Source organism: Sphaeramia orbicularis, chromosome 20 (genome assembly GCF_902148855.1).
Source record: "Sphaeramia orbicularis chromosome 20, fSphaOr1.1, whole genome shotgun sequence".
NCBI classification, from domain to species: Eukaryota; Metazoa; Chordata; class Actinopteri; order Kurtiformes; family Apogonidae; genus Sphaeramia; species Sphaeramia orbicularis.
Genome location: NC_043976.1, coordinates 39,640,759 through 39,664,593, shown reverse-complemented (window position 1 = coordinate 39,664,593; position 23,835 = coordinate 39,640,759). Strand labels below are relative to the sequence as shown.

Genomic DNA, 23,835 nt, shown 5'->3' with positions numbered 1-23,835 from the left:
TTTTCTGCGACTGTATGAAAGTGGCCTGGGTCGGACTTGTGCTGTTCAAACTGTCTTTAACAGATCGGATACAGGTCACATATGGGCAAAATAATCGGATTTGGTCCCCATTTGCCTGCAGTCTGAACGTAACCTTAGTTTTGTGCCATTATAAATGGATCCGGTCTCAGGGTTTTGAGTCAAGGTGAGTCAAGCCCACTGAGGAGATATCATAGGATTTTTGGTGTATTCAAAACAAATCTCTTATAAGAATCAAACTTCTTGCTTGCTTTGGATTTTTCTCTGCACAGAGATCATGTTCGGACTGACACTACTGTAATATTATTCATGTTAGAAGAACTCGGTTGCTGTAATGCAGGGATGTCAAACTCATTTTTAGTTCAGGGGCCACATTCAGGGCCGAACCAGTAAAATAATAACAGCAGAAAAAAGTACAATTACATTATAATAACATCATAATGTCATAATAAGAAGAATTTTTACATCTACAAAGTTTCATTAAAAATGCGAACAACATGAACAACATGAAATCTCTTAAGAGAAATAATTACAATTTTAACAATATTATGCCTCTGTTTATCATTTACACATGTTCATAACTACTTACAGATCGCGGTGGATCTACAAATACACAAAACATTTAATAACAAGCAGAATATTGTTAAAATTACACTTTTTTATTATTTTACTTGATTTTATTCATTTTGTTGATTATTTTGCTCATTTTGTTGATTATACGATAAGTTTTGGACATTTTTTGTGAAAGGATAGTTTGTAATTATAAATGTTTTCTTCTTTTGCACTAAAACAAAGAGAAAACCTTATTATTCATGGGCTATAATACTATTATATTATTGTATTGGTCTGACTCACTTGAACTAAAACGACTTTGACACCCCTAGCGTAAAGGCTACAAGCTAACACTCATTTTTCCAGAAGAACCAGAAGCATTAGCATGTGGATGAAAACACCCAATGCACATGTGGACTAGACTTAAAAGCAGGACAGTTTAACATTTTTCCTCTTTTCCATAGTAGCTTTGGAGATAATTTGACCAAATCTGACAACGTTCCAAACCCTCCGTAGACTTGATATTGTCCTCATCCTTGTCCCTAAGCCAGGATGTCGCTCCTCTTACTGCACCAGACCACCAAGGCGATCATGGCCAAGGTGAGGAAAACGGGGATGAGGATTAGGATGATTAGCGTGTCGTCCGGCGGGTCCACCCATCCTTCCAGCTTCATGGTGCAGTTGAAGAAAAAGTGCTTGTGTATGCCGATGATGTAGCCCTCTACCAGAGGGTTGGGCCAGTAACAGCCCACCGAGAGGGACTTGGTCTCAGTGCAGAGGGTGAACAGGTGGTACTCACTGGGGAGAAGGATGGAAAGAAAGGAAGAATAAGAAAAACGTAGACGCAGAGTGACAAGGGCAGGCCCAGGATGGTTTAACCCTGTAAAGCCTGAACCATTAAATCAGTGTTTTTCAACCTTGGGGTCGCGACCCCACGTGGGGTCACCTAAAATTTGTAGTTGATGAAACAAAAAAAGGACTAATAAAAATATATGGTGAGTTGACAGAGACAATCCCAAAACATAAACACATGACAAACTGTGAATGTGAAACTGCAGCGCTGTGGTTCTGTTTATCTGTCAAATGTTCACTGTGGTCAGTTTCAGATGCTGCAGCTCTTTCATAATTCATAGTTTGAGTCCTTGTTTGTTCAGTATTAATTGTCAGCCTTGTAAATCACAGCTGGACTGACTGTACATATCCTGACCAAGGAAAATCTAATTCTCACTTTGTGCGGTAATCTACACCTGGATTTACTGCCTCCATCCAGAATAATATACATTATATAGACTAAATGTCATCTAAAATAAATTTTATTTACAACATAGTATAGCAAACTATTACATGATCAAAAACAAATTAATTTTAGCAAAAAAAGAGTCTCCTTTTTGAATGTCTGTGGTCACCAGAAATGTGTGATGTTAAAATGGGGTCACGAGACAAAAAAGGTTGGAAACCACTGGAGTAAATCGCTGACAGAAAATTCCAGTTCTTTGAAACTGGAGCCTCTATTGGTCCTTCTGAACAACCAAAAAAAAATTTTTTTCAAATATCAGTTTCCATGTGTGAGTTTAAATTTTGTATCATATTTGATATATCGGGTCTCAGTGCTCAAATATTATTTTTTTTGAACAAACAAAAACATATAACACAAACATGTCAAATAAATTGGTAATTCCTTTTCAAAACTGTCAAAGTTCTTCCTCCTTCCTCATCACTTTAATCTTGTAGTGTCACTGGAAAGGCCTCTGGTGAATGAATTCCTCCCCCCTGGTGGATTATCTGTGTATTGCATGTATCTAGTTGTATACATCAGGTTCTTCAAGAAAAAAAATCATGTAGAGGGCTTCAAAACTCATGTATCAAATATGATACGTTTGGCATTATAGGGTTAAGAGCAGAACTGGGTTAATGTTCATATCAACATTAGGACAATATGACAATAAAAATAAACATAAAAATCAGCATAAATGAGCAAAATTAGATAAAGAATAGTGCACAAATTATCAAAAAATGACGAAAATTAGCAAAACAATCAATAAAAACAAACAAGATATGAGCAAAAAAATTTAAAACCTTAACCACATCCAACAAAATAATGAACAATTTGAACAAAAATGAACAGAAGGCTCAATAAAATGAAAAAATAAGTAAAATAACTATTTAGAGATGTAGAAATAGAAATTTCTGCTGGTGTTTTGTGGTCATTTTTTCATCAGTGGTTATTCGCATAATTGCATTAAACTTAATTTAAATTAACATTAACAACATTTGCTTTCCAGTGAATTAGATGCAATATTTTCGACTCCACTGCAGCCGTTTAGTGCCCACAAAAGTGAAAAAAAACCTTGTGCGGATCTGACTGTTACTTTTCACACTAAAGATAAGCAGCTTAAAGAAAAAAATAGAAAAGAGGAAAGCCCTGCTGAAGCCAAATGAACACCATATCTGCAGTATTTTACATAACCGACATGTTTTACTGTAGATTAAGAGTCTAGACGACATCTGAATTTAACCCAGACATGATGATGTGACCTTTTCAAGGTGGAACGAAAATACCACAACTCTTTAAACTCTTCAGTTTTGCAAGAAACAAAAAATGTTTATTGAAATTAAGTCGTGGTGATGTGATATGAATGGGAAACATGTTGTTATAAATAAGACGTAACAACTAGTGTCATATTTCAGACAAATCCAGAAGGGCATAATAGCTTCAGTTCCCATCAGAGAACGAATAACTCAGATTAAATCATATAAATATGGATTTTTTCATAATGTACAGTCGTTTACCCTGCACCAGTATCAGAGTGGAAAAGCCCAGGATGGTTTTAAGAGCAGAACTGGGTTATTAGGCTGTTTTTAACAAACTACAAATGAGTAAAATATGACAAGAATGAAAAAAAGTATATAAAAATCAGCATAAATGAGCAAAATAAGTTATTGTATAATGAACAAAAGGATTAAAAAATGTCTAAAATTGGTGAAATAATCAACATAAACAAAGAAAAAAAAAAAAAAAAAAAAACAATCCAACAAAATAATCAATAATTTGCAGAAAAATTAACAGAAGGCTCAATAAAATGAAAAGAAAAGCAAAATAATCAACTCGAATTAAGAAACACTGAACGAAATAATAAACAAAATGAACAAAAGTACTATAATTGATAAAATGAACAAAATGAGCAAAATAATCAACTTAACTGAAGGAAAATTGAATGAAATAATAAATAAAATGAACAAAAATAATATAGTTAATAAAATAAGCAAAAGAATCAACTCAAATTAAGAAAAATTGGATGAAATAATGAATAAAATGAACAAAGGAACATAATAAATAAAAGAAACAAAGTGAGTGAAATAATCAAATGAAGGAAAATTGAACGAAATAATAAATAAAATGGGACAAAAAAATAAAATAATAAAATGAGCAAAAGAATTTACTCAAATTAGGAAAAATTGGATGAAATAATAAAAGTAAGTAATGTAACTAATAAATGTAATCAAAATGAGCAAAATAATCAACTCAAATTAAGAAAAAAATAACGAGATGATAAATAAAATGAACAAAAGTAATATAATTAATAAAATGATCCAAAATATCAACTCAAATTAAGAAAGAATAGATGAAATAATAAATAAAAGCAAGTAATATAATTAATAAATGTATAAAATTAGTAAAATAATCAACTCAAATGAAGTAATATTAAACAAAATAATAAATAAAATGAACAAAAGTAATATAATAAATAAATGTAATAAAAGTAGTACAATAATCAACTCAAATTAAGAAAAACTGAACGAAACAATAAATAAAATGAACAAAAGTAGTAAAATAATTAATAAAATGAACAAAATGAGCCAAATCATCAACTCAAAGAAAAGAAAATGAACAAAAGAATAAATAAAATGAACCAAATGAGCATTTTAATCTCAACAAAATGAATGCAGTAGTGTAGAAAATGAACAATAATGAACAGGAAAATCAACAAAATGACTAAAAACATGGACAAAAATGAACAAAAGAATAAATAAAATGAACCAAATAAGCATTTTAGTCTCAACAATGAATGCAATAATGTAGAAAATGAGTAAAAACAGAGTACAATAATCTTGGAAATGAACAATAATGACCAGAATAATGAACAAAATGACTAAAAACGTGACAAAAATGATCATCGTAAGGGACTTGGAGCTGTGGCGTCCTCTGTTCTACATGCTGAGGTCGGTGAAATAGACCAGCTTTTACTTATTCATCTTCCTGATGTCGTGAATTGAAGGAACAAAAGCAGTGGTCTATTAAAGCTCTACAGTTAATTGCTCGCTGTGCAGCCGTGGTCGTCCTCATTAAAAACCTCAGCGTTGGTTTCACTGGTGTTAATCAGAGCGGCGGAGGTTTGGAAACTAATCCATCACTTTGCGGTGGGATGTGGGTCCTTCGTTCTGGCTCTCGGTCGTCCTTCTGAACATCAGTCGCAGCCTTTTACAGAGGCTTAGAGCGCTGCTTTGAAGTTGAGCCTAATCCCCCGTTTTCTCCGTCTTCAATCCTCAGAACAGCTCCACGTCCTGCTGCTCGGCTCCTACCGACTCCATCAGCGTTCACAGAACCGGAAATGACCCAAAGAGCACAGCGAAAACACCTGGAATATGACGTAAAACTGGTAAAAGGAGGAAGACCAGGACCCAACAGGACCAAGGGGGGACTGACCTCATGTGACCTCTACACCTGATGAGGATGAAGATGATGAGGATGAGGATGAGGATGCATGTTTATGTATATTTATCATATTGATCATAAATAGTCTCGTACAGGGGTGTCAAAAATAATGTTATGATGTTAGTTATGAACTAAAAAAATATGAACATTTGAACAAGATCTTAAACTGTAATGTACAGCAGTCCAGAGAATTATCCAATTAAATAATTATCCAAAAAAATTATCCACTATAAGAAAAAAAGAGAACAGCCCAAAAAATTATCCACTATAAGAAAATAAAGAGAACAACCAAAAAATTATCCACTATAAGAAAATAAAGAGAACAACCAAAAAATTGTCCACTATAAGAAAATAAAGAGAACAACCAAAAAATTATCCACTATAAGAAAAAAAGAGAACAGCCCAAAAAAGTATGCACTATAAGAAAATAAAGAGAACAACCAAAAAATTATCCGCTATAAGAAAATAAAGAGAACAACCAAAAAATTATCCACTATAAGAAAAAAAAGAGAATAGCCCAAAAAAGTATCCACTAAAAGAAAAAAAGAACAGCCCAAAAAATTATCCACTATAAGAAAATAAAGAGAACAGCCAAAAAATTATCCACTATAAGGAAAAAAAAGGAGAACAACCAAAAAATTATCCACTGGCCCAAAAAAATAATAACTATAAGAAAAAAAAAAAAAAAGAGAGAGAACAGCCCCAAAAAAATCATCCACTAGCCTAAAAAATTGTCTTAAAAATTTTCAGCCAATGCTTTTATTTTTTGTGGTGGCCTTAACTTTGAAGCAAGAGACCTTTCGGGTAAACAGCGCCCCCGTAATTGAAAAGGTGGATGATGCTTTGTTTTTTTTTCTTATAGTGGATATTTTATATATATATATATATATATATATATATATATATATTAATATATATATATAATTTTTATTGAACTTTAATGGATAAACTGTGACACCCAATAATTTCCCCCTAGGATTAATAAAGTGTTCTGATTCTGATAAAAGTTCAATAAGACTGAAGACTGGACTGGTTTTGTTCTTTTCAGATAATGTAGGTATCACTGTGAAATCAACTAACTGAACAAAAATTAGAGAAAAAATTAACAAAATTTCCAAAAATCTGTGAGAAAATGAGCAAAAATACTCAAAATAATTAATGACATTAAAAATAATGAACAACATAATGAAGAAAATGAACAAAATAATCAACAAAAATTGACTAAAAATGGACAAAAAAACAATAAAATGAAGGACAATGACCAAAAGACTTAACAAAATGAACCCAATGAGCGAATTAATCAACAAAATGAATTAAAATGAACACAATAGTGAAAAAATGGGCAAAACATGGTAAAATAATAAAGAATATCAACAAAAATGAAGAAAATGAGCAACAACATGAACAAAAACATGGAAATAAAGGCTAAAATAATGGATAAAAGGCAGCGTCGTCCTTTTGATGCAGGTTAAACCTGGTCATTCCGTCTGGGCGTATAAATGTCATTTTAATGATGCTGCGACGCCTGGGGGGGGGGGGGGGGGGGGGGTCATGAACACGTATGAGACGGCGGCACTTTGACCTCGATTCACTGAGGTCAAAACGGGGACATCAAACCTCAGCCGTGGATTTCAGAGACCTTTAAGAGGACTGAAGACCACAGAAACATGAGGGGTTCAGACCACGACACTTTAATGAACTCTGTATACGTCCAAGTATATGAGGAAACGGTCCTGGTCTCATGTGGTCTGATGTGGTCTGATGTGACCTGCTCATGGTCCAGGTCTGATGTGACCTGCTCATGGTCCAGGTCTCATATGGTCTGATAAGGTCTGATGTGACCTGCTTGTGGTCCTGGTCTCATATGGTCTGATGTGGTCTGATGTGACCTGCTCGTGGTCCTGGTCTCATATGGTCTGATATGGTCTGATGTGACCTGCTCATTGTTCTGGTCCCATGTGGTCTGAAATGATCTCCTCATGGTCCTGGTCTCATATGGTCTGATATGGTCTGCTCGTGTTCCTGGTCTGATGTGGTCTGATGTGGTATGAAGTGACCTGCTCATGGTCCTGGTCTCATATGGTCTGATATGGTCTGATGTGACCTGCTTGTAGCTCCTGGTCTAATGTGCTCTGATAAGGTCTACTCATGGTCCAGGTCTGATGTGGTCTGATGTGACCTGCTCGTGGTCCTGGTCTTATGTGAACTCCCTGTGGACCACATAACCCAGTTAACGGACCTTTATCTTGTAAATGTTCCATCAGTGTCATTAGTGGCTCCAGTGGAGGGGGTCTGATGTGGCTCTGATGACCTGGGGGAGGATCTGGTCTAGATGTTAGTCCTTCATCTGGACTCTGGTGATTAATGGGTCCAGATCTAGATCCAGATCCACCTCGGTCCGGTTAATGCAGCTGTAAACGCCTGCGGCAGCAGATCAGGATGTGATTAGAGGTAAAGACTGAAGGTAAGGATGGTCCTGGACCTGGTCTGGATCTGGTCCAGAGAGTCCAGGAGAGTCCAGGAGAGTTGGGTCATGGGGACGACTTAATAAATAAACTCACACAAAAACGACGACGTGTTTTCACCTCATGATGATGAAAATAAGAATAAAAAGAAAGTTCAAAAAGTTCATGTCCTCAAAGACATTACATTAAATAAAAATAACCAACATGAGGACTACATAAAAAAAATAAGAACTATAATCGACAAAATGAATAAAAATGAATAAAATGTATTAAATCATTATCATGACATTATTATGCTTCAGTTTTTGATCCTGGGAACGCAAAAATAAATTAAAAAGGCTGATAAAAACGAATAAAACGCTGTGAATATCAGTCCAGTTTGACCTCAGATGGATGAATAAATGCTCTGATTGGTTCAGATGATGTGTTTATGTCCGACCCCAGGGCTCAGTATAATCGAACAGACTGAACGATCATTAACCTTGTACCGTTATAACAGGACAACTGGATTTCTTTGTGATTTTTACAATAAAAGTATCAGAAAATTTCTTTTTTGCCAATTCTTTTGCACCTTTTTTCAGGAAGAACTTAACTTTCAATATCTGTTCATTAATTATCATTATTACATGTAATAAATGCTTAAAACAGTGTGTTTTAGCAAAAATTTAAAAAACATTTCAATTTTTATTATATTTATTATGAAACACAACTGTAAATGTGTTCAATTAAACTTTAAGAGATTACAGAAATAAACTTTCAACTATTTAATTAGGCACAAACATTTTAGTTTGTCCAGATCATTCTGTGTCCATGTTACAGCTTCTTATTTTTTATTATTTTTAGTCATTTTTAGCCTGTGATCATCTCTGCAACACTCTCTCTGCCAGTGTTTTACATATATAAATATAACTACTAGTGCTGTCAAATGATTAATTTTTTTAAATTAGATTAATCACAGGGTTGCTATGGATTAATTTAGATTAATCACAATTATAATAAATGTAATTCATTTTTAATCCATATTAATCGCGTTTCAAAATAATGACAATAAACTACAAGAAGGGTACAATAAATGCGATTAAAAAGGAAATTAAGAAATAGATTCATTTTGCATGAGCAAACAGACTCAAGAAAGAAGGGAATATATATATGTATATATATATATATATATATATATATATATATATATATATACTTAATGTGTCTGTTAAACACCTTCAGCAGTTTCAACAAAACAGCTTTAAACAACTGTTCCGTCTTGGGTTTCTTTGTCCTCATATTTCCATCCAGAGGACCAGCGTACTGTTTATCGTCTTCCATCTTTATGGGTTGGTTCTGCTGCCTGTCACTACCGGATCAGCTGACCATGTGTGCAACACTTACTCTACTTGGACAACTGACTCAAATGCGTTGGCAGAGACATTCACAGTCATTCTGTGCTGCAGATGAGTTGACTGCGTTAAAATTTTTAATCAGATTAATCATGATGATGGATTAAACCACAATAATGCGTTAATTTCTCTGTGGTTCAGATGGTAGAGCAGGTCGTCCAATGACCGAAAAGTTGGCGGTTCAAATCCTGCTCTGTCCTAGGCATGTGCTGTCGTGTCCTTGGGTGAGACACTTCACCCTCCTTGCCTCCAGTGCTGCGACTCACACTGGTGTATGAATACGTATGAATGTTCGGTGGTGGTCGGAGGGGCCATAGGTATGAATTGGCAGCCATGCTTCCTTCAGTGTGCACAAATGTAGTTTACCACCACCAGAGTGAGAATGTGAGAGTGAATGAATAATGGATCCACTGTACGCACTTTGAGTGTGCGTTCATAGAAAAGTGCTATATACATCTAATCCATTATTATTATTATTATTATTATTATTATTATTATTATTATTATTATTATTATTATTATTATTATTTATTGTTATTGTTATTGTTATTGTTATTATTATTATTATTATTATTATTAATTTTGACAGCCCTAATACATACTAGGGATGCACCGATCTGATACCAGTATCAGGCATCGGCTCCGATACTCAGTGTGTGTACTCATACTCGTAAAATATATCCGATACAAATGCACCGATACCACTTACGGCCGTATGACATTCACAGTTCAGTGCAGCAGGTACGTGGTGGTGGAATAATGTGTGGGGAGTGTGAAGAGTGTGGAGATTTTTCAAAATAAATGTCCGTCCTCTTCGTACATTCCATCCGTTTTCCAGGTGCTGGTGGATGCGTACCCAGACGGAGAATACCAGTGGGAACCGTGGAGGTCGAGGATCTGTTCAAAGAGCCACTGTGTGAGTTAGAGAAAAACTACTGACACATTTAGGACAACTACCCAGGGCTGGGCTGGTTTCCATCCTACTTATAATACTATGGAGGTAAGAAGCAGTGCAGACCACCGCCAGCGGAAGTGAAAACCAAACTTATCACTCATTTCTCTTTTCTCTTCCTGCTGAAGCTTCGCTTTTAAACCTTACCAGTGAAAATACTGCAATATTAGTATCACATTAGTGTTACCTCTGTCAGCTCCATGTTTATTACTGACTTTCTTCTTCTCAAAAACTTTACTCTTCTTTGTGATATTTGTCCAGTATGGTTAATTCAGAGCGGCGCCCCCTGGTGGATTAATTGACAAACGCTCATTCCAACACATTAAATGTCAGTAGCAGCACTTTGTTCCAGTCAGACTAATGACAACGACAATAAAGCACATTTACAAAAGGAACTAAGAACTGGAATGGGATTATTAAGTACTCGTATCGGTACTCAGTATCGGCAAGTACTTTAATGTAAGTACTCGTACTCGGCCTGGAAAAAAGTGGTATCGGTGCATCACTAATGCATACAGTACATGTATATAACATTTACAGCTAAAATACAACTATCAATGAACTATACAAACCAGAAAAATACAGATGAAAACAGTGAATGAAAAGGTCAGAAAAACAGCACAATTTGACAAAAACACAGCAAAACACACTACCAGAACACTCCAAAAGAGTACTGTTACTATTATATACAATTATTTACAAGAATTCAGCACAAAAACCTCTTAAAACACTGCTCAAAGTAATAAAAAATCTTCCATCTCTCTCACCGACTGCACTCTGCTGCTCTCTGCTCCGCCCACTTCCGCCCCTCCCCCTCAGCCAATGCAGTTTTGTCAATAACTGAAACAGTTCAGAACTTACGGTAATTTGAATGACAGCGTATACAAAAATGTAGCACCGGTGACACAATGGTCTACAAAGGGTCAAACACGGCGGGGACGTTTGTACCTGATGAAGTGTGTGAGGTTGCACCAGTACTGTGGGTCTATGTGGACCATGTCCTTCTTGAAGTTCTCCCCACAGATCTCCACCTCCCACTGCAGACGGGACTCGTTGCAGACTTTCTTGGGCCGTGGGGGGGTGGGCTCCACGTTGAAACTCTCGGTAGCTGTGAAGGACATGACGGTGGTCTTTTACTTCTGGTTTGACTTTGTCTCCTCTCATAAACAGACCTGACAGTGACGTGAATCCAACATGACAAAAATGGGTCTATTTATAACCTGCGCTCTTGGATTATTTATGAGCTCTGCGGTGTACATTGCTATTTTCAGTTTTCTTCTGATGTTCTGACATGAAACTGTAATATATTATTGCGCAGTTTGTCAAGAACCTTATGTTGTACCTGCTTTGGTCGTTAACATGTCACATTCAGTGTGTCTCGGTTTACTTTATTTTTTACTTTAACACTGTTGTTTATGCTGATGATTTAGACCGGACCCACACTTCCACTCACTGTATAAAAACTCCAGTTTGCACTCTGTACATATCACATTGTAAATCCACTGTAAATCTCAACCCGTTATTGTCTCTGTCTCTAGTGGACTGTTTGTCTATATTGTCTACGTATATTGTGTCTGGGTCCACATGTTGTCTGGGTTCATGTCAGAACTGTACAGGGTGGGGAAGCAAAATTTACAATATTTTGAGGCAGGGATTGAAAGACAGTGTATGATCAATTAGTTTATTGAAAGTCATGAGAATTTATTTGCCACAAGAAAATGTACATAATAGAAAATGTTTTTATTCTGTGTCCTCCTTCTTTCTCAATAACTGCCTTCACACGCTTCCTGAAACTTGCGCAAGTGTTCCTCAAATATTTGGGTGACAACTTCTCCCATTCTTCTTTAATAGTATCTTCCAGACTTTCTGGTAATAGTTTTGCTCATAGTCATTCTCTTCTTTCCATTCTAAACAGTCTTTATGGACACTCCAACTATTTTTGAAATCTCCTTTTGTGTGACGAGTGCATTCAGCAAATCACACACTCTTTGACGTTTGCTTTCCTGATTACTCATATGGGCAAAAGTTTGTGAAAAGGTATGGATAATAGTGTTAGGTATGATTATGACATCAGTATATGTTTGGTTTCAAAACAACTGACGTAGTGCCTGCTGAGAAAAAACAACTAAATGTTCATTGTAAATTTTGCTTCCCCACCCTGTATGTCATGAGCAATGTAAAAACCGAAGCCAAATTCCTTGTATGTGTTCACGTACTTGGCCAATGAAGCTGATTCTGATTCTGAAAACACAGAATATAAAAGAGTTTGAGTTATAGGATGGATGGATGGATGGATGGATGGATGGATGGATGGATGGATGGATGGACAGACTAGTGATGGATGGATGGACAGATGACCGGACAGACGGATAGATGGATGTATAGATGGATGCATGGATGGATGGATGAACGGACAAACAAATGGATGGATGGACAAATGATGGATGGATGATGGATGGATGATATGAATGGATGAACTAATGATGAATGGATGGATGGACGGACGGATGGATGGATGGACGGACAGATGGACTAATGATGAATGGATAGACAGATGACCAGACAGACGGCTGGATGGATGTATAGATGGTCGGATGGACCAGTGATGGATGGATGGATGGATGAATGGATGGATGGACAGACAGACAATAGATGGATGGATGTATAAATGGATGGACAAATAGATGGATGGTCAAATGAAAAGATGGATGGATGGACAAACGGATGGATGGATGGACTAATGATGGATGGATATATAGATGGATGGACAAACAGATGGATGGTCAGATGAATAGATGAATGGATGGACTAATGATGGATGGATGGACTCACCTGATAACCCTTTCATCATCCATGTATTTACTGTAAAGAAAAAAAAACAGAAAAATGACAATGAGACACAGAAAACGTCATAATTATCCAACTAATTCAATACTAGAGCTTCTTTTACATGGCTACTGCAGTGGACTGGTTTTATTCGGTTTTATTCGGTTTAATTCGGTTTTATTCGGTTTTGTACCAACATCAAATCCTGTCTGTTCATGTGCTTCGTCACCTAAACTCTAAGACAAAGCCTTATTTGTGACAGAAACCTTTTCTTAAACACGTGACAACTCTTTGAACCCCTGTAGTCTGAGCTCATCTTTGCCTCGTGGGTGTTTTTCGGATGTCAGGTGTCGGCCAGTTCACGACTTCGCTGAATGCTAATGGCTTCGTATCCATTTACAGAGGAAAACACAATGACCGACACCCTGAGGTCAGCGGTCCTGCAGATAACCAGGAAAATACCGGAACCCACCATGTGAAGTGTCCTGAATGCATCCTGTCATGTGTTCAGATCAGAAAACCCACAGTGGAATTCCACAGAGAGCGATGTGTGGACTCACATGGTCATTAGCGCTCCGTGGTCTAATATGTGATAATATGTGAAAATATGTGATAATATGTGAAAATATGTGAAAATATGTGATAATATGACACTATAATCCATTTCTGAGAGCTCTGTAATGACCGAAAGCCACAACAAATCAATAAGAGCCCATTATTTGGGACATGCGCCACAGTTTTGGGTTTGTATTCTGTTAATTTTTCAGTTTTTAAGCAATTACACTGAAAAAATCTAAACCACAGGTGTCAAACATGCGGCCCGGGGGCCAAATCTGGCCCGCCAAAGGTTCCATTCCAGCCCGCGGGATGAAAGTGCAAAAATGAACCTGAACAGTCCAGGTTGTCCAAATCATTTTGTTCAGGTTCCACATACAGACCAATGGGATCTCCAGTGAAAATGACAACACAATAACCCATAAATAATGACAACTACAAATTTTCTTTGTGAAAAATTATCTGGAAAAAATTGAAGTGAAAAACATAAGATTATTAAAATATAGATAAGATATAAGATATCAAAATATTTACCTTTACAAAACTATTCCTTCACAATAAAATGCAAATAAATACAAAAATAAAAACAATAAAATAATAATAATAATAATAATAATAATAATAATAAAATAATAATAATAATAATAATAATAATAATAATAATAATAACTAGAAGCACTCGGAGAGCGCAGACCTCCGCCAAGGCTGATCAGTGCCCCCCCCCCCCGTGGGCCCCCCCACCCCCGATCACCACCAAAATTTAATCATTTCTTCCTTATCCCATTTCCAACAAACCCTGAAAATTTCATCCAAATCTGTCCATAACTTTTTGAGTTATGTTGCACACTAACGGACAGACAAACAAACAAACAAACAAATAGACAAACAAACAAACCCTGGCAAAAACATAACCTCCTTGGCGGAGGTAATAATAAATAATAAAAATAATAAAAACAGAGATGAACAACCCAAAATGTGCAATTTGAACAATATTCTGCCTGTTACTGAATGTTTTGTGCGTTTATGGATCCACTGTGATCTGGAGTTGTGTTAATAATAACAGATGGAATATTGTAGTGACCGTAACTGTGACTCTGTCCCCACATTCAAATCCAGACTCAAAACTCACCTTTTCAGAAGAGCCTACCCACCACAAGTTTTACTCTCCATTTTACATCTTCATTTCCATATATTATAAATATTCTTTTATCTATTTGTTTATTTCTTTGTATTTTATGCATTGTCTGTTTTATCTTGTTGTACAGTGTCCTTGGGTATCTTGAAAGGCGCTTATAAATAAAATGTATTATTACCCAGAGCTCATGACCATAGGTGAGGGTCGGAACGTAGATCGACCGGTAAATCGAGAGCTTGGCCTTTCAACTAATTCATGCATGAAAGGGTTAATTCAAGCAAAAAAAATCTCCCAGTGGAACAAGTGAAAATTATCTTGGTACGGTTTCTTGAAATACGATTTTTAAGATCTATTGTCTAAAAATCAGTTCTTATATCTCACTGAAAAGTTCCTCTTTAGGTGATTATGTCTTATTTTAAGAGTGATGAGATATTTTGTCTAGAAATGAGAAAAATACACTTGGTAAGGTTTTGATTTTTGCAGTGTAATTGCTTTAAAACTGAAAAATGAACAGAATACAAACCCAAAACTGTGGTGCATCCCCCCTGTCTCTAAGGCTGAGTCCTACTACCCTGCGAAGGAAACTCATTTCGGCCGCTTGTACCCGTGACCTTCTTTTGGTCACTACCCAGAGCTCATGACCATAGGTGAGGGTCGGAACGTAGATCGACCAGTAAATTGAGAGCTTCGCCTTTCGACTTAGCTCCCTCTTCACCACAACGGACCGGTTTAGCGTCCGCAATCACTGCTGACGCCGCCCCAGTCCACCTGTCAACCTCCCACTATTTTCACAATCTATTGTCTAAAAATCAGTTCTTATGTCTCACTGAAAATTTACTCTTTAGGTGATTATGTCTTGTTTTAAGTGTGGGGAGATATTTGGACTAGAAATGAGAAAAATACACTTTGTAAGGTGTAAGAGAAAAATCTCTGTTTGCCTTAACAACTCCATATCACATACTTAACAATGTATGGTGTGTGTTTTATTTTTGTATTTGTGTATAAATAATGCACTTTCTTTATATTCATGCACTTTGTCCAAGTGAGTGTCGGTTGATCTATGGAGGCACCTGTCTTTTTATTACTCTTATTCATGTCATTTTTCATGTTTTGTTTTTTGTTTTTTTTTACTTTGTACTGTCTTTTATGTATTTTTATGCTTAGCTCTTCCAACTCATTTTCCAATGATGTTTTTCTGCAAATGACAAATAAACTGATTCTGATCTTACCAAGATCATTTTCACTTGTTCCATTGGCAGATTTTTTTTGCTTAATTCAAGCTAAAAAAAAATCTCCCAATGGAGCAATTGAAAATGATCTTGGTAAGGTTTCTTGAAATAAGGCTTTCCAGATCTATTGTCTAAAAATCAGTTCTTATATCTCACTGAAAAGTTCCACTTTACATGATTATGTCTTATTTTAAGTGTGATGAGATATTTGGACTAGACATGAGAAAAATACACTTGGTAAGGTTTTGAGTTTTGCAGTGTACCTGCTTAAAAATGAAAAATTAACAGAATACAACCTCCTAAACTGTGGTACATGTCACAAATAATGGACCCTTATTGATTTGTAGTGGCTTTTAGTCATTACAGTGTACAGGCCCCTCCCCCTTGCCCCTCCCCCTCAGTTTTGCACATACATGTGAAGGGGTAGTGTTGTCCCGATTCGCAATTAGTCAGAGGGGAGGGGCTAAGGCGAAGGGCTGTTTGACCCTCAAAACGAAGATATTTCAGGGCCACACTACGAACAGAAGGGTAGGAGAAATTTCCCATAATTCTATTTGAAACATTAGCAAAATGACAGCAAAAAAGTGCAGCAGTGGGATGAAAGAAACACACAAATGTACGTATTTTCTTCGTAAACAACTCAATTATTTGATCGACTGTTTAATACTGTTTCAATGTGTTATAGATCGCATGTCTGCGGTTTATAGTTGATAGGTGTAAAAAGACGACCAAAGCCCATGGAACAGAGACGGTTCCAGCTGCTGATGACATGGGGAATACTGTCGGAAACAAAGTTGTCGCATCTGTTTATAGTGGCATCAATGACTGCTGACGACATTACAGGTTTGGGGGGGGGGGTTGTCCCATTTCATAGGAGAATGTTTCAACCCCTACTCCTCCTCGCAGCTCCGTTTCAAGGGGTAGTGCAAGTGCAAGTGCCAAGGGGGAGGGGCTAAAGGGTGGATCTGACATCTTTGGGCCTTTGACTAGAAATGACAAAAATACATTTGGTAAGATTTAGATTTTTGCAGCGTATACAAGCCAACACGTCGAGGCTGATTCCCTCTGAACCAACCCGATTGTTCTGCAGCGCCGTAACGAATGACCGAGGCTAAAAGTGCTGCAGCACAGGAAGGTCTATTCCCCTTTGAAGTGCAATCCTTACAACAAAGCAGAGAATCAGTCGAAAAAACGCCCTGCAGGACACAGACAGCTACCGGCTAAATTTAGACACTTCCTTGTCAGTGGGATTTGGGGTTGATTTAAGGACGGGGGGGACGGGGGGGGGGGGGGGGGGGGGGCTGAGTTTTCTTCACAGTTTGTTTTTAATGTAACAGAGTCTTTTTTTCTATGACTCCACTCTGAGCTCCAAAGCTTCGGCGTTCTAAACCCGTCACACATTCGGGTTAGAACACGTGGTTGTAATTAAACCTGAACAGCGCTGATTAAACCTTCCAACCTGCTGTTACACTGACAGTCCAATAAAGGCAGAGCAGGACAAATTACAGGTTTCTGTGGCACGTCCAGAAGTGTTAAAGACGTGCATTTTGCATAAATTTGTAAGATTTGCATCTGGAAATTTGTACAGAGACGGACAATTTACCCAAATGGTTTTATGCTCACTTAAGGAGGTTTTAGCCTTCTGCACATTACAGACATAGCAAACGTTTAACTCATCCCATAAAGCAGGGGTGTCAAACTCATTTTAGTTCAGGAGCCACATTAAGCCAAGTTTGATCTGAAGTGGGCCGGACCAGTGAAATAATAACATGACTAGAAAAGCACTCGGAGGGTGCAGACCTCCACCAAGGCAGATCAGTAATAATATACAACATACATATACAATATCGATACAATATTGTGAAATGAAATATCATGATATATTGCAGAACCGATATTTTCTTACACCCCTAGTAATAGTTTGCTATACTATGTTGCAAATACACATTAATTTTTGAGAACATTTAGTCTATATAATGTATATTATTATGGACGGAGGCAGTAAAGCCAGGTGTAGATTACTGCACAAACTGAGAATTAGATTTTCCTTGGTCAGGATATGTACAGTCAGTCCAGCTGTGATTTACAAGGAGGACAATTAATACTGAACAAACAAGAACTCAAACTATGAATTATGAAAGAGCTGCAGCATCTGAAACTGACCACAATGAACAGAACCACAGTGCTGCAGTTTCACACTCACAGTTTGTCTTTTATGGATTGGGATTGTCTCTGTCAACTCACCATATATTTTTTATTAGTAAGTTTTTATTTTTTATTTGTATCAATTACTAGAAATTCCAGGTGACCCCACATGGGGTCCTGACCCCAAGGTTGAAAAACACTGGCATAGATTACAGGTGTAAATGCTGGATAATTCCTCAGTGAAGGTTTGTTCCATGTGAGTATCTGACTCATCTTAATGGATAGAACTCCTGTTTTCCAAACATTTCTTGTTATTGTGTTCAGGTTCAGGGACATGAATGATAAAAGCAGCTTCACTGGTTTTACTTTGACTCATTGTGGGAGGATAATTTCTGTGACCAGATAATTTGTGATCCACGTCGGATTGGAATATGAGAATCTGGGCCTTTGAATCCAGTGCACAACAGATAAACTAATTGGCCTAATGTATTTAGTAGCAGAATGAGCCCATAAATGGGTTTGAAATAAAGGCAATCAGTTTTGCAGTTTTTTCTTCATTGTTTTTACTTTTTTTGCCAGACTTGAGGACCAATCTCAGAGCTGAAACATTCATTCATTTTTAATCTTTCTCATTAGTCTTACAGTTTTTTGTGTTTATTCCAGTAGTTTTATTTATTCTCCGAGTCCACAATAAGTGATCAGTTCAATTAGTTTGAGGAGTCCTGTTTTATTAGTTTTAGTGCTAGTTTTTCTAGGTATTAAGGTAAGAATTTAGATTTTTAGACACTTAAACAGTGATACTGACATTAAATATGACAAAACTATTTGCTCTTATCGTTGTGCTGCAGTTTCAGACTAACAGTTTGTCTTTTATGGATTGGGATTGTCTCTGTCAACTCACCATATATTTTTTATCAGTACGTTTTTTGTTTTTGTTTTTTTTTATCAATGACTAGAAATTTCAGGTGACCCCATGTGGTGTCCTGACCCCAAGGTTGAGAAACACTGTTCTCTTGCCTTATGCACCATTTTTCCTCCTCTACAGGGTGGGGAAGCAAAATTTACAATATTTTGAGGCAGGGATTGAAAGACAGTGTATGACCAATTAGTTTATTGAAAGTCATGACAATTTATTTGCCACAAGAAAATGTACATAATAGAAAATGTTTTTATTCTATGTGTCCTCCTTCTTTCTCAATAACTGCCTTCACACGCTTCCTGAAACTTGCGCAAGTGTTCCTCAAATATTGGGGTGACAACTTCTCCCATTCTTCTTTAATAGTATCTTCCAGACTTTCTGGTAATAGTTTTGCTCATAGTCATTCTCTTCTTTCCATTATAAACAGTCTTTATGGACGCTCCAACTATTTTTGAAATCTCCTTTGGTGTGACGAGTGCATTCAGCAAATCACACACTCTTTGACGTTTGCTTTCCTGATTACTCATATGGGCAAAAGTTTCTGAAAAGGTATGGATAATAGTGTTAGGTATGATTATGACATCAATATATGTTTGGTTTCAAAACAACTGACGTAGTGCCTGCTGAGAAAAAACAACTAAATGTTCATTGTAAATTTTGCTTCCCCACCCTGTATTTCCCTCAAATAAGCAAAGAACCAACACCTCTGGCGATAGAAATGATTGTAAATAAACACAACATACGGTCCATCATGCTGGTTTGTTTACATCGAACTGCCACAATTCCTTGCGCTCAGGCAGTTTGGCGTGACTTGCTTGGAACGCTACAAAGTCGTGAGCTGTGGTTTGAAGATGTGACTTACGGACTCTGAAATGCAGTTTAAATCCTTGAGTGGATCAGGTGGAGTTTCGTCTTATTACTGAAAGTAAATTAACACATTTAGTTCAACTTGCTTCATGCTGCTCACGCTTGTGTTTTCCGAGACTCTACATCCTTTTGGGAATCCATGATGCATCTGAAACTGTCAGTTTGCTCGATGTTTTTATGTGAACGCCGTCATATTTTGACAGTTTTTGGATGGTGGAGTTGGACTGTGTTTTGGCTTCTGTTGCTTTGCAGACCCACTGATCCTGCTGTTATCTCCAGTGACTGTGAAAGGAATTGTGAATTCAATAGATTCTGCAGATACGGAAAGGTCTCCTACTAAGTCAAGGTCTGTTCGATGCTTTGCAGGGTGCCTCGGATTATGTGCGTTACTTTAAAAAACACGGTCAGGTTCAGAACAACGTTTTCTGCAGAATTCTGGACATGTTCAGTGCCACTTCTACTGTCACTGTGTTTATGTCAAATATTCTCTATGAATCTACTGCATGTAGGGATGTAACGATTACCGGTATAACGATAAACCGTGGTAAAATTGCCCACGGTTTGTATTACCATTTAAATTCTAATTATCATGATAACCGTGTTTGATTACCGCACTTTTCTGGAAAAAACGCCTATGTAAAGATCTGCTTTTATGTCAAATATTTGAGTAGAGTTTTAATTTATAACAATTTTAATTTTATATACCGAATATTTGCAACCAATATTCACTTTTAAAGTCTTTGAAAAGGTTCGTTAAGCATCTGTGTGTTATTTATGCAATAAATTATATACATTTTTCAAATCGGATTTTATATTTTTTTTGTGTGTTCATTGTCCTTTTATGTTTTTATAGTAGGTTAAAGTGAAAAAAATAATAGAAATAATAATAATAATAATAAATAATAGAAATCGATGAAGTTGTGCTGAAAAAAAAAGATACCAAACATGAGTATAGTAAGCATTTGTTTATATAATATATAAAGGTAAAATCAAAGGACTGAAAAACGGCTTAAATAGGCTCAGACCACTAAGGGTTAATATCTGAATGTTTCTGCCAAGAGAAAGTGCATTGTACCAATTATCTTATTTGTTTGTTTTTGTTTGTTTGTTTTTTTCTTCAAAGTACAACTTGGTTAAATTATTTCAGTGTGTGTATTAGTACTTTTTGAACATTTTGAGCACAGTTTCAACAATACCATGATAATAATGATAACCGTGATAATTTTGGTCACAACAACCGTGATATGAAATTTTCGTATCGTTACATCTCTAACTGCATGATATGGATGGAAAAACTCACACTGCAATTAAAACTTACAATTAAAAGTACCAACTATCAATTTGCATGTTTTGCTAAATCTACAGTCTAAATCTAAACTTAACTTATTTACCTCATCACCTCAATTAATCAACAAATCACTGGTCTGTTGAGTGGTAGTTTGAATATAGATTAAATATAGGAAATTAGATATAGGAAAAAAGACATGATTTACAGTGAAAAATGTAAAATACAGAGAATAATGTTCTAATAAATGGTGATAAATAACTCAAGAAAGGTTAAATATAGAGAAAAATTAATTTCAGAACTGCTTCAAAAGTATCTCTGGGTCTTTATGAGTTAAATTATAATTCCTCTGCCTGGGTTCAAACATCTCCTGTATACATAGGGGGGCATATGGTCATGGGTTTATACATAATAATAATAATAATAATAATAATAATAATAATAATAATAATAATAAGAAGAAGAAGAAGAAGAAGAAGAAGAAGAAGAAGAAGAAGAAGAAGAAGAAGAAGAAGAAGAAGAAGAAGAAGAAGAAGAAGAAGAAGAAGAAGAAGAAGAAGAAGAAGAAGAGTATTAAGGTCGACAAGATGGTGTGTAGAATGGGAACAATGGGAACCAATCCACATGATGGTTTAACTGGTCTGACAGGTTTCCGTGGATGGATCTGTTTCTTCTCAGCACCTCCGTCCTTCGGTGTTGAAACAGTGAAAACCTGGGTTATATAATTATTCATTCAGGAGCTTTTCCTTCATTTTTCCATTTTCTCTCTCATTTTTTTTGTGCTTGACTGAACAACCCTGACTCACACAAATGACATTCGCAGGCGACTATAGAGCAAATCCAATTATATTTTGTAATAAATGTGATGCTACCCACCTTGTTAATACTTATTATTATTGGATTGTAGGAAAATGAGTCAATTTCAACTAAAAACATAACTTGTGTCTTGGTTTTTACTGGAAACCCAAACCCTAAACGAAGCCAAACAGAGGAACTAAAGCCAACATGCATGTTATTAGACTGAACAGACTTTATTTAACATGTGACTGAAACGATCTAAAAAAAACATCAGGTCAAAATGTTTCTGATCTAACTCTGTCCCTAAAATGAATCGCTGATGATGGACGTTGTCATTCTCATTGATCTGGTTTATGTTCAGTTAATGATATATCTTGCTGAAAAAGATACACTGTAAAAAAAAACAACGTAAAAAACAGTAATATTCTGGCAGCAGGGGTGCTGATAAAATACTGTTAAATAACGGAAAATAACCATCTCATAAAAATGCGGTAATTTTCCATAATTAAAATACATTTGTTTGCCCTAACTTTACATAAGATTTGGCTTTTTTTTTTTTTTTTTTTTTTTTACTTTTTACTGTTTAATAAAGAATATTTTCATGTATTAAATACATCAAATTACCTCTCTCTCTCTCTCTCTCTCTATATATATATATATATACAATTTTCAGTGAGACTCAGTTGTACAGTCCACTGATAAAAACTGTATTTGGACAGTTTATCAGTGCTTATACATGTTATACATTCACAAAAATACATTTATTCAACATTTTTGTTGTGAAACCTCCTGTAATTACACAAGATATTTGTCAATTAACAAACAAGTCTTGTTAAACTTACAGAACAAATACTTCTTTTACGGTTAATTGTCAGTAATTTTATCTCATTTTATTTATTTATTTATTTTTTACAGTATTAAACTTTAAATTAACAGTTTAAGCTCATAAATAGAAAAGAAATATTTGTAAAATTATGATACATTTGCCAATGTATTTTAACTGTATTTTTCTGTGAAAAAAGAAAAAATTTATTTTAAAAAATTGAAATTTTATGGTTATTCACAGTTACAGTTTTTTCATGTTATTTTACATTTGACATGTAAAATCAGTCTATTTTTGTCATTTCATTGATATTTTCCTGTATCTTATAAATACAGGAAAAATCTGTCAAATAAACGGTAAAAATTCTGTTAAATTACAGATTTTTTTTACAGTGAAGGATTCATCAAAACTTGCCAGAAGTGGAAACGCAGTTCTGTAAAAATTTCAAAGAACAATGTCTGTGTTCAGATCAGGTTGGAGCAGATTAATGCCTCCGGGGGAAAATCTTCCATCAAATACAGTTAAATGTCAGTGTGTGATTTCATTTCATGGTGGTAACTGAGTCATCGTTTCTACCCCGGCCTGTGAGCTACATTTTTCTACAAACTCCACAACTGAATCTGTAAAAGAAGCAAGACGCACAAGTGCAAAAATACAGGTCAGAGTTGGATTTTAACCAAAAAAAAAAAAGGACACTAATGGGTGGAAGCTGCACTCAGACAAAAGCCTGAAGGTGAGCAGAGACAGCCAAGGATAATCCTGAAAAAACCTCCAGTCAAGTCCACGTCCTTATCTTTTCTGCATTTTCATTCCACGAGATGCTGTTCTATTCATACAAATGACAGTTAGGGTTCAGTGCATGGAGAAAATACATGTCCTCTGTGTCGTTTAATCAATAATGTCACAACAAATCACAGTAAAGTGGAAAAGGTCCGTCTCTCAGGCTTTGTGTCCTTGGAAAACTCCTCTTACATTTCATTTCTCTGCATTTCTCTGCACAAAACTCAAACAAGAAGAGTCTAAAACCGACACGAAGCAAAGATTTTAGACGCTTAAAGACTTTTTAGTGTTAACAATTAACAAAATACAGGGCAAGAAACAAAATGGATAAAACAATGAACAAAATAAGAAACGAAATCAACAAGATATGCACCAAAATGA

The 23,835-nt window shown here is 35.9% G+C and overlaps 1 protein-coding gene across 1 annotated transcript in view; it reads right to left on the bottom strand.

The window, feature by feature from the left end:
* Positions 1–854: 854 nt before the first annotated feature.
* The window catches only part of LOC115411330 (receptor activity-modifying protein 3), a 62,016-nt gene continuing 39,035 nt past the window's right edge, over positions 855–23,835 (bottom strand). The window contains exons 2-4 of the mRNA XM_030123443.1: positions 12,925–12,954; positions 11,041–11,200; positions 855–1,368 (exon numbers count right to left, since the gene is read on the bottom strand). Of these exons, the coding sequence (XP_029979303.1) occupies positions 1,113–1,368; positions 11,041–11,200; positions 12,925–12,954 (446 nt within the window). The 3' untranslated portion in view covers positions 855–1,112. The remainder of the gene's footprint in view (positions 1,369–11,040; positions 11,201–12,924; positions 12,955–23,835) is intronic.